Here is a 12592-nt window from a genome sequence, read left to right as displayed (position 1 = left end):
CACTTTTATGATTTTTGGACAAACCGTTCAGAAGTTATAAGCAAAAATAGCCTTTTTTCATATCTCCGGACCAGTAGGTGGCGCTGCGCCGAAACGGAGCATGTAGCCTCAGGTCACGCTTGTGATGACATGTAGGAAGTTTGGTTTGAATACGATTAAGCGTTGCGGAGATACAGCCTTACGTCTGTTTTCGCAAGCGCTACGTATAATTTGTTTGTGGGTTTTTTCGAAAATTGCTAAGCGAATCAACTTGAATTCCATAACTTTTTGTCGGCATGGTCTGTAGATGATCTGATTCAATTTTCATGGAAATTGGAGCAACGGCCTAGGAGGAGTTCGAAAAAGTAGCTTTTTCGGAAAATTCAAAATGGCGGAAAACTTTTCATGGCGCAAAATGACGTCATTGGGTGCAATCGAATCGTCACGAGGTCAGGAATCAGAGGAAAAAAGAATTTTGTTTCTAGCCCTTGTGGTTCAAAAGTTATTAGAATAAACATGAGTGAAACTTTGGACAGTTGGTGGCGCTAGAGGGAATGACTTAGACACACCAAAATTGGTGTATTTAATGTTGGGACTGTCCTCTATCCGAATGTCAAACCATTACAACTTTCCCGCGATCGGTTCTATGGGCTGCCATAGACTCCCAGAGCGGAAGAAGAAGAAGAATTATTTTTGGTACGGGAACAGATACAATAGGTGCCCGCACCTTCAGTGCTTGGCCCCTAATAATAAGAACCGGAACGAAAACAATAGGTGCCTCCGCACTTTCAGTGCTTGGCCCCTAATAACTACTTTATTAACAAAACAAACCAAGGAATCCAGGCCAAACATCACATGAACTAATGACTGACCAACCACAAGAGAAACACAAGGGCAATTATAACACAGGCTAACAAGGTAACAAGAGGACATGGTAAAAAAAACCCAAGGGAACTAACGAGACACACCAGGGGGGACTAATCAACATGGAAAAACTACAAAAAAACTACAAAACATGGCACAAGACAGGAAATAACACAAAAGTCCTCACACAAGACAGGGGAGCACAGGCTGGGATCATGACTGACAGTACTATTTTCCTATATTACTCTTTTATTGTATTTTTGATCAAATAAATGCAGCCTTGGTCCGCATAAGAAGCTTTCCAAATCATACAAAAATCTGGGGCCACTCCTAAAACATTTTTTTAACTCCAGTCTGCTTCCATTACTGCTCATGTACAGTGGTCTGAAACACAGACAAGTCAAACAGCAAAACGTTGCAGTGCTTTTATACTAAATATAAGATTACAGGACTGTAAGTAAATGTTGGTTAATTTGTCAGTCAAACTTTTCTGTCCTCAAAGTTTCTATCACCCCTTGGCCTAAACATTTCTCATATTTGTTTCAGACCCCGTCTTCTCCGAGACTTGTAAGATTGATAACAAGTTCCTGTCTCTGAACTACCTGGCCAGCTACGTCCAGCCCCAGCCATCCACAGGGTGTGTTCTCTCAGGTCCTGATCATGACCAGGAGGTCCACATCATTGAGCTCCAGGCACCAAACTCCAGCAGGTGAGGAGAAGACTGTTGTACTGTTGTACAAGTCAAGGATTAAGACATTTCTGTAATACAGCAGTACAATACAGTCACATTCAAATTATTTAATTATATTATTTATTTATATTATTTTCTCTTTAAAAGACAGCTTTTTAGAGCTTGTACAGCAAAATTAAGAGCAAAGAAAGTGCATGATTACGAAGACTTGCTCTGCTAAACCCTATGAGTGTATGATAGTGAAACGTTCTGGTGCAAGACAAAGCTGAACCCCGTAGCAGATCTAGACAGATGGTGCTGGGGAGGAGGGGGGCTATAGACATAGTGTGCAGAACTGAGCTCCATTTAGTTGGACTGCAAAATAAAAGCGAGTGAAGATAGGAAGAGGCAGTTGATTGGCTGCAAAACCGGTGACGAGACAGCCAATCAGCGTCACGGTTTCATGACTGAACTTGGTATTAAATAAACAAAAGTGCATTAAATGCTGAAAATGCTGGGAAATGTACACAATTGTTCAAAAGTTTGGGGTCAGTAGGATTTTATTTATTTATTTATTCATTCACTTCAAAGACATTAAAACAGCAAGGACTGATTCAATTAAGAGATGTACTGGTCGACCAGTCATTAATCAGAAACGGCTGGTTTTTGCATTTTATTTTGGCTGATCTGTGTTCCAGAAGTACACCCATGCACACAAACTGCACTGGAATCATTTCCCAATATGTCGCTGTGTGAAAATATTATGAAGCTGTAATGTCTGCAAAGCACAAAAGAAAGGTCACTCGAAAGACCATGAGTAATTTAAAAGTGCTAATGGCTAAACAGACGCAAACACCAAAAAGCAAACAGGCATTCGTCTTCTGCCATATAAATAAGAGGCACTTTCCTGTGCTTGCTGAAGCTGCGTGAGCGTATACCTGTGTGATAGTGAACATTTGGTCAGCTCAGTTGGTCATGTGGTGGACGAGAAAAGAGACAGACTAGCTTGTGACAAATGCTGCATTCATGCCATGTCGTAATTACCATAGTCTCGAGATGACAGAACATGACATTCTATTCGGAGCGTTTCATGTCTTCGGACTGGAAATTATGCATTTTTTATGGCAACACTATCAACGGCTAAATGAATCCACAGCGGTCACGTGGTACAGGTGGGAGCTCTCCGAAAATTCCCATCTTACAAGCTCTAATTACGAGCTGTACGAGGACGTAAACGCTTTTTACAAGTTGAAATATTGTAATTACGGCAATAACAACATGGCGTGAACGCACCTCAAGCTAAAATGCTTCTTTTTGTAAAAATAACTTTCATACACTGTATAAAACCTATAAATAAAGGCAATGTAGCTAGTTCTGTATAGGATTGTCATTTCATTTTATCTTAAAACTGCATGGACATACTGTAATAATTCGATTAAAACAAACAACTGCTCTAGCATCTTTGTTTTACTCATTGCATGAACTGATTTCTTAATGTTTTAAATTATTTTATTTACTTTGTTTTTTGTTGTTTTTCAATGCTAAAGTCAGACCATTTACTTTTTGCTCTAATCTAAAAAAAATTGACAGCAGTTTATATCATTTAATCTGCTTTTGAAGGCTTGAAGACCTTACCAGACAACAATTTCATGTAGAAAAAAAAACTTTCAAACTATGAATAATTGTGTTGCTGAGCATACTGTTCAGGATATTTTTGTTAATATGGGTGTGTTTAGTATACCATGGTGTGTATATATACACATGAGTGTACATGGATGGGTGTGTTTGCTTTCGTGTGTAAATGTACGTGCATGTCTCTCTGTATTTGTCATTTTAGGTTGTCATTGTGTTTCCTCCGGTTTTGTACAGTTTATTTGGAAATAGGCAGGAACTGGGGTATTGTTGATATTGGAAAACTCTGCAGGGTAAAACTGTCTCCGCCCACAACAATATCACTCACTGTTGCGTAATAGTGACTTAAAAAATGAAAAACAGATCTAAAGATATGCAAGCATCATGATGGATCCCTGCACTGCGTTATGTGGTCTGTTTCACATGTGTCCAGCTTTGTTTTCTAGGAAACGATCCAGTTTTTTAATCAATTGGCCAGACGCAAAGCATGTTAAAGCTGAAGTTTAAATTTTCCAAGATTCTTATGGCCTTCCTTCCATTTTTCTCTCTCTCTCTCTCTCTCTCTCTCTCTCTCTCTCTCTCTCTCTCTCTCTCTCTCTCTCTCTCTCTCTCTCTCTCTCCTCTCTCTCCTCTCTCTCCTCTCTCTCCTCTCTCTCTCTCTCTCTCTCTCTCTCTCTCTCTCTCTCTCTCGTAGTGCATTCCAAGTGGATGTGATCGTGGATTTGAGGCCGCTGGATGGTGACGCCCCACTCCATCGTGACATTGTGTTGCTTCTGAAATGTGAGAAGTCGGTGAATTGGGTAATCAAAGCCCACAGCATCATCGGCAAACTGGACATTGTGGTATGATGTTTAAATTTTTTTTAGCCACATGCAATATGGGGGAAACACATGTTTGTGTGTGTTTTTTTAGGTACACTATGTATATATGTTCAAAAGTTTGGGATCAGTTCGATTATTTTAAGTTTTTGAAAGCATTCTTATGTTCACTAAAGCAATGCTTATTTTATCATTTTGATTTTATGTTTAATCGCAGCCAGAAATGGTAATATTGTGAGATATTATTAGTTTGAAATAAGTATTTCAAGTATTTACTTATTTCGAACTGTAATGCTGTACTTATTTCAAAGTATTTTCTAAGTGATTTATTCCTGTGATGGTAAAGCTGAAGTTTCAGGAGCCATTACTCCACTTCAGTGTCTTCAGTGTCACATGATCCTTCAGAAATCATTCTAACATGCTAATTCAGTACTCAAGAAACCTTTTAATATTATTGTCACGGTTGTTCTGCTTAATTAAGCAAACCATAATTCAGTGTATTTTTTTTCAGGATTATGAAAAGAAAGTATAAATGACAATTGAAATTATGTTATTTATTTTGATCAAGTGAATATATCCTTGCTAAATAAAAGTATCACATTCTTCTTAAAAAACAAAACAACAATCATAGCGATGATCCCAAAAATGTCATTAAACTATACGTAATGCTTACTCCTCAATCTGTGTGAAAAGTCTGAGCAAAGGATAGCAGGTTGATCCAATGAATTGTGTGATCTGGAGGCCTGTTATGAGATGGAGTAATAACAGAAGGAGGGGTGTAGTGAGTTTTTCTTCAGCCAGAGCCTTTGGAGTGTTTTTATTGTAGCATTGGCCTGGCACTTCAGAATATGAATTATGAGAGCGTCTGTCTGCTGGTTTCAGATAGCACAGCATAACATTCACACCACTGAAACTGTCACTACACTGCGCAGCTCTTGGAGAGCGACTTGCGCACACTGTGTGTAATTTATTGCTAAATATTTGTGCGTTTTTATGTGCTGCTTATAAGGAAAAAATCCACACTGTCGTCAGGATAAGTCACATTAGTTTAAGAGTTTTTAAGGTGTTTATATGATCATTTATATATGTTTTTTCTAAGGTGGAAAAGTGTAATGTAGAGTACAGTACTTTATATACAACTGCAATGCAATTCTTTTACAAACTGACCTCTCACTGCATATACAAAGATAAACACCAAAATAGTACTGTCACGCTTAGTCCAAGGGAAGAAGACGATGCTGGAATTCCAATATAAATGTAGTTTATAATCCAAGTGAAGAAACACAAACAAACAGTGTGCAAAGCACAAACAATACTCGACGATGAATGAAAGGAAATGAGGAACTTAAATACACAATAATGATTAACTCAAAGACTAACAGGTGTGATCGTAAATGAGTGACCATTTATATATATATATATATATATATATATAAATAAATAAATTATATAGATATATTGAGATCCTTGATCTACAGTAGATGGACAATATGTAGATCAAACTTTTAGGAGTGGTCCTGCATTATGGTATGATGTTCTGGCATTGACAGTCAAACAGTCATAAAGTTAATTAGAGAATTTTAATATGAATGTCTAAGTGTGTGTATAACGCATCTATCGCCACGAATGTGTTGCACTTGCCCGTGTCCGAGTGAATCAGTTTCAGTGTAGGAGAATGTTATGTGTAAGTTATGTGTGTGATACGATCCACAACCTTGTAAAACCAAAGCCCTGCTACTGTTGGCATATTGGCTCAAGCTCGTTGTCTCGCCTGGTGAGGCATTTGTGGGAAACACGGCTAGGAATGAGGAACATCTGTTCTTCACACCCAATAGAGAACAAACTGAAGCTAACTTTTAATTCCTATGTAATTTGACCAAGATATAAAACCATTATTTAAGTTGAACCTGGAAAATGGTCTCACTTTGTTGAAACTCCAAATGTATGATGATGAGCCCTAATATGACTTTTTTTGTCATACTTGCCAATGGCATGGTGTTCATTTTGAACCTTAAAATAAGGTATTAGATCAGAATATGTTGTCAGTGAAAACAAGAAGAACCTTGGCTTATAGTTAAAGAGTTGTGAAATGTGAATAAAACAGAAGTAGATATCATTTTAGACTATTCATTTTTCTGTTCTAAACTACAGTAAAGAATGAACACGTGTGAATGCATTCCTCTGTTTTTGCATGTGAAGTGAATGTGTTATCTTATTATTTCCCTTTGTCCTTCTCAGACGTCAGATACTGTCGGCCTGAATGATGACACTGAAAGGCTTATGCAGGTATCAAAGACGGTCAAACAGAAGCTGCCCGCCGGATCTCAGGCTCTGATCCAGTGGGCAGAGGAAAACGGATACAACCCCGTCACTTCCTACACCAACACCCCTGTCGCCAACCACTTCAAACTGCGCCTCAGAGAACAAGGCAAGAGCAACAACCGAAGATATGAATTAATGAGCTTAATTCATTTAAAATATAAAATATAAACAAGTTCAATACCCACACCGATAAGGCTTGTTTACACCTGAGATAGATATCCGATCAGTGAAATCGCATGAAGTGACCAGGTGTAAACAAGCCAATACATTTTTTTTTTCAAAAACTATTTTTTTTTTTGGTTCCGAAGTAAATCTCATAATACAATTTTTAACTGGAAAACAAGACAAACATATTTTTTTACTGAAGAATGTTTTTTTGTTTTGTTAGTACTGATATATACTGTTAATGTCAGTTGGTTCTAACTGTGTTTGCTTTGTGTGTGATTTTCTTGCATCTACATTACCAAGAAGTTGTCAGGCAGATTGAGGTTTAAATCTCTTCTTTCTTGATCAGTTCCAGATCTAGGGAACATTGATGAGGGAATGTTCCCACCTGAGCTGTCCATTCTCCGCAATATCAACCCACTTTCAAAGCCCAGCGCCCGGAATTCCCCTGAACGGACCGGGTTCCCGTTCCCCTTTCTGCCATCCTTGGAGCAGGGTCTGTCATTTCCACCTCCGATGCCATCTCTTGAGGAGCGGGTCTATCAGGCTGGGGGTCCCGAGGAGCATCAGGGATCTCCAAATGTAGGATTCAGCGTGCAGTGTGAGAAGAACAAAATGGTGGTCAGCATTGACAAGGAAACTCTACAGGTAGATATTGCAGAGTAACTAACTAAAAGTAGTGGGACTACTAACGCAACTACATTTTTAAGTAGCTCTTATGTTTGTTATGTTTTTCAAGACTGCATATATTTGATAGAAAATACAGTAAACGTATTGTGAAATAGTATTATTAATATTTCAAACTGGTTTCTATTTTAATATATTTTGTAATGTAATTTACATGTGATTTTCAGCATCATTACTCCAGTCTTCAGTCATATGATCCTTCAGAAATCATTCTAATATGCTAATTTGGTGCTCAAGAAACATTTCTTACTATTATCAATGTTTAAAACAGTCGTGCTGCCTAATATTTTTGTGGAAACCATGGTACATGGTTAAAAATACAATAAAATGATATATTTATATAAAAAAAAAAACCTTCAATGAAAATCTTTTGATGTATTTTTTGTATTCTTTTGTTGTTTTATTTGTAGTTTGTAGTGTAGCCAACTACTTATTTAAAAGGGTAGCTTGAGTAAAAAAAGTAGCTTCCCTAACACTGGTAAGAACCAGACGTTAAATGAGTGCAGAAGTGCTGTGTGAGAGACACCTTTTTTTCCCCTCAAGCTGATGCAGTGTGAATATTCCCAGAATGTGTGGGCCATATGCACTGACGTCAGAAACCAGAAGTGGTTTAATATACCACTTCAGAGAGAGAGAGAGAAAACCCTCATTCTACAATCAAAATGCTTTTGAGCAAAGTTAGACCAGCTTGCAAGTCTTGTTTGTCACTGTATGTAAAAAGTTGAAACACACAATAGATCTCGACAGCGCAATCGATTTAGAAAGCAATATCTTGAGGACTGATAATAGATCTTGCTTGATATGTTGTCAAAGGTCGAGATTTTTTCTGTGAAGTCATGTTTTTCTAATGTCCTCACAGGCCAATGGGTTTGGAAAACCCAATATCACTCTTCAGGACTCCCAATGCAAAGCAACCTCCAACACCACACACTATATACTGGAGACGCCCCTGTCTGGCTGCCAAACCACCAAAATCCCCTCACACCCCAGCCCAGTGGTCCTCTATATCAATTCAGTGAGTACTAAAGCCATATACAATCAATATTATCAGATGTGAAATCTAGTCCTAGGGTCAGTTGGAGTGTCCCCTTCAACACGCTGTATCTGTTTTCTGTGTTTCCTGGTCCCGCATGTGTGTTTTCACCCAGCAGGGATGATTCACTTCCACACGGATTTTTTGCGATAATTTCTAGCGGAAAATCCTAAAAAACACTTTTAGCCTTGAACCCATTAAAAAAAACTGGGCAACCTCCCAAATATGTATATTTTACTCTGAACTCTGAGCCTCAAGGGCAATTAAAACGATGTGACCCGTATGGTCAGAGCACAGTATTGGCTCACAGAGCGAGATCCACAGAGCATCAAAGGAGGATGTTGTTGCAATGACAATCCTATGACAAATTGGCAAGTCTTGTGTGAATCAATTTCACCTCCATTAGACAATGTTCACAGGCCTTTCACCTTTGAACCCATAATCTGTCCTGAGCTCAAGGAGGCGATTCTCATATCATAATGTGAATGGATTTTTTTTCCGATGAGAAAAACTGAGAGTTTTTTTTTTTTTTTTTGTTCATCTGCCTTGGGAGTTACATTGCTGAAATTGTGCATTCCCATGTATTAAATCAAGTTTTCTCATCTGTTTTGGCAGACCTTTGGCAAGTATAGCTTTCGATTATCTCTGACTGTATCTGTGTGCACCAGAGTGAAGCAATGTCATTTCTAAGAAAAGTGTTGTAGAGGAAATTGTATGATTGTTAGGAAATTGTTGGGTTTACCTTACCTTATTACTGAGAAGTCATGAACTAAGTGTGTCTGTGATTGGCAGATTGTTATTAGCCAATCGGAACAGAAGGATGGAAGCGGCTGGCCCGTTGACGATGAAGATCTGGAGTCAGGAGATGTTGTATTACCAGGAGATCCGGAGGTGACTGGAAGAATTTTACCAGAAAGTGGACCTCGTGCGACTATCTTGGTATGATATTCACATAAAAACTATATTATTTATAAATGGTACTATTGGAATAGAAACAACAAATGTACAATACAACATATGTATTGTATCCTCATACAAACAATATATTTGTATGGGGATAAGAACACATTTTAAATCTTCCTCACTGCGACTCTCAGATGTGGCGAATATTATAACTGATGTCTGATTAGAAATCCTAAAATACAGTTAATTAATCTATGTTGTTATAATCATCAATGCATCAGTTAATGCATTATAATAATATGTAACGCATATTTATCTGTGCTACATATCATAATATCATATTCTCTTAAATTATATATTGAATTGTTTGAATGGTCATTTTTTTATTCTTTTTGGCGTCACCATAGAAAGATAACATTTATAATATGCTAATATTATGATAATATATGTAAGTTTAATTAGGACTGTATTTACTGTATGTGATCAAATACATCAGGATAACAATAACCTATTCGGTCTCTCTCACCTTCACATTTCCCTTCAATTGAGTTGAAAATTCACTTACATTAAAGATGCATATTAATATTTTTCCAATTCTCTGTTTCTCTGTCCTTAGTTCAACTGCACATACCGTAAGAGCCAGGGCACCCCATTTGACCATGATATTGGATCTGAAGATTTCGTTGTAGATTCTCTAGACAATGTTACCTTTAACATGGAGCTGTATAACAATCCCTTCCACTTCCCCATCACTCAATCATTCCTCACCATCACTGAGAACAGGCCCATCTATGTGGAGGTAAGCATATACATATACATATGTATATACACAGGGTTTGAAATAAACACCCGCCAACCCACCAAATGCGGGTAAAAATCTACTATATTGATGTCAAATCAGTAGCCAATTTGGCGGGTTGTTTCCACAAATTACGTTCACTCAATTTGCTTGCGAAGTTTATGTAATTGCGCAAATTTGTTTGCTTTGAAGGGAATAGCTCAGACCCAAGAAACATAATAATGTGGGTTATCTAACCCCAGTGTGAAAAGGACAGAACCACCTAGCTATGTCTCTCGTGCGTCCTCTGAGCCCGTCGAGTTTAAACAGAAAACAGAACCCCTAAAGTGTGCGGTGGTTCAGTGGGGGGTAATTGAGAATGAATGGGGTAAAGTCACATGAGATAAGGCAATGCCTCCATCTCACTATGATGATTGGATATGATAGGTTATAATTGGATATGATTCGTGTAATAAATGGCGCCTCTTGTTTTTGTGCGCATTCTCGAATCGGCCTGAATGCAGACAATGCAATCGGAAGACTAATTAAAAAGAAAGTAAACAACTCAGCCATTTAGATATCACCGCTTTGTCACGTTAAAATCAAACTGGAAATGGACTGAAAACAAGATGACTGTGTTTTTTTGTTTTTTTTGTGAGCAATCAGCTTGGTGAAATTAAATGTAGGCTACATCTTCGTCTCTGATCGGTGTGTACAAGCTTGATGACTGCTGAAAATAAGTTGACTATTGAAAATGAAATGTTTACGAAATGTATACTTTGCATTGGTACGATTTTTTTTATGTTTTTGAAGGAGGTTTCTTATGTTCACCAAGACTGCATTTATTTGATCAAAAATAAAAGTAATTTTAAATAACAGTAATATTGTGAAATTTTATTACAATGTGAAGACTGTGCTGCTTAATATTTTTGTGGAAACTGTGCTAGACTTTTTCAGGATCCGTTGATTAATAGAAAGTTCACCAAAAGAACACATTTACTTGATATATAATTGCTTTTGTAACAATGTAAAAGTCTCTACTGTCACTTTTGATCAGATCAGTTTAATGCATCCCTGCTGAATAATAGTATTATAAAAAAAAAAACAGTAGTGTACATGTGGAAACCATGGGGCATTATATTGTGCAATACATACATTCTGTGTGTGCGTTATTATGGAAAAGATTCCTTTGGGGTTCAATAAAACCATTTCCAGTGTAGTAACCACATTAGAAATCTAATGTAGTAATTGAATGAGAAACCATATACACAAATATAGTCACTGCCAAAAGCTCTTGAAATACAAGATCTGCTTTTACCCTTTAACCATAATGTGTGGTTCTCATTGTGCATGGTTTCATGTTTCTAATACCATAAGCGCCTGGTGTCTGTCTGTCTGATCAGACATTGTCTTGAGTATGAGCATTTACAGCTGCAAAAGTACACACGTGTGTTTAGATGTCAATCGCTGTGAAAGAAGTCAGCAGTCTGCTGTGTGTGTGTGTGTGCACATTTTGTCTGGTCCGGGAGAATGTCATATTGCCATTAATCAGTGAGGTTTCAAGGGGGCAAGGCTGACAATATTTGATCTCTGAGTGGAATGCTCAGGTAACTCTTTCTCTTCCAGGGTTAGAGTCTTTGATTAAATGTGTTCCACTGAAGGTCTTCCTCATATGCCATATGAGAACATCAGATCAGTGCAGATTGTTTTTGATTTATAGCCACATTTATGGTGGATCTGCTGTGTCAATCAGACAGCAGAACACAAAGAGGGTTCACACTCTTTTTGGACTCTTTTTGGGCTTTTCCCCCCCCCATTTGTTTTAATTTGGTTACCGTATACAAGTCTGCCAGTGAGTTGAGAACACGCACTCATAGTAATATAGCTGATCACACACGGAACAAAAAGTGCCACACTGCATGCTAGCGTGAGTTCAAGGTGGCAGAACAATAACAGTGAATCTAATCACTCTACAGTTATTTATTAAGAATGAGCAAAGTGGCATGGACAATTTTAAAGTATGGTGTATGAAATAACAGAAAGGGCATCATACAGTTTCCCTATATGTAGCATACACTTTAGTTAAGCTGTCAAACCACAAAAAGACGAGCTTGTTTCTCAAGTAAATCTATCCTTGTTTCACAGATTTTTGTTGTTATTTTATTTGGAAAATTCAACAAAATCTTTGGCAATAGGATTTTTAGCAGTCTATTCGTATCAAAGGGTTCACCCAATAATAACATTTCTGATGTTCATGTTGTTCGAAATGTAGATTCCAGCTTTTTCTAAATTTTAGACAGTGATCACTGACTGTAAATCCAAGTCTTCTGAGCTATTACCATAAATGCTTCACACCAGACTTGACATCAGTGATGCTATTGGTTCTCCCTTATCTTTTAACCAAATGTGTTGCTCAATTTGAATATGAATCTGAATATTGAGTGGAATATGTCTTAAACGTTGGACTGTTCTCAGACAAAGCTAATTTACGCCTTTAGAAATCTAGCAAGTCAGTTTTGTGGTGTGACAGCCCGTCATTAAAAGTCCATATTATTTCTGCATCTTTCGCATTATTGTTCGAGGATCGTAGTCTGCCTCCCTGAAATGATTTGGCCACTTTCCTGAGTTTGACACCCCTTTGGCACAGTTATATTGAGGAAATGGGATGTGATGTTTTTCGTGGCAGCTCTCGTCTGTAATGCGTGCTTTTACAACATCAGATGGCCAAACTATTACAACTG

At 37.7% G+C, this 12592-nt stretch overlaps 1 protein-coding gene across 1 annotated transcript in view; it reads left to right on the top strand.

Annotated features, from left to right (window-relative positions):
• tgfbr3 (transforming growth factor, beta receptor III) overlaps positions 1 to 12592 on the top strand; it is a 123481-nt gene that overhangs the window by 96453 nt on the left and 14436 nt on the right. The window contains exons 6-12 of the mRNA XM_079627919.1: positions 1390 to 1552; positions 3840 to 3987; positions 6202 to 6391; positions 6800 to 7098; positions 7997 to 8152; positions 8963 to 9109; positions 9690 to 9872. Of these exons, the coding sequence (XP_079484045.1) occupies positions 1390 to 1552; positions 3840 to 3987; positions 6202 to 6391; positions 6800 to 7098; positions 7997 to 8152; positions 8963 to 9109; positions 9690 to 9872 (1286 nt within the window). The remainder of the gene's footprint in view (positions 1 to 1389; positions 1553 to 3839; positions 3988 to 6201; positions 6392 to 6799; positions 7099 to 7996; positions 8153 to 8962; positions 9110 to 9689; positions 9873 to 12592) is intronic.

The sequence above is a fragment of the Phoxinus phoxinus genome (assembly GCF_949152265.1).
Source record: "Phoxinus phoxinus genome assembly, chromosome: 11".
Classification (NCBI taxonomy): domain Eukaryota; kingdom Metazoa; phylum Chordata; class Actinopteri; order Cypriniformes; family Leuciscidae; genus Phoxinus; species Phoxinus phoxinus.
Note: the sequence above shows the minus strand (reverse complement) of the source record. Positions and strands in the feature narration are given on the sequence as shown.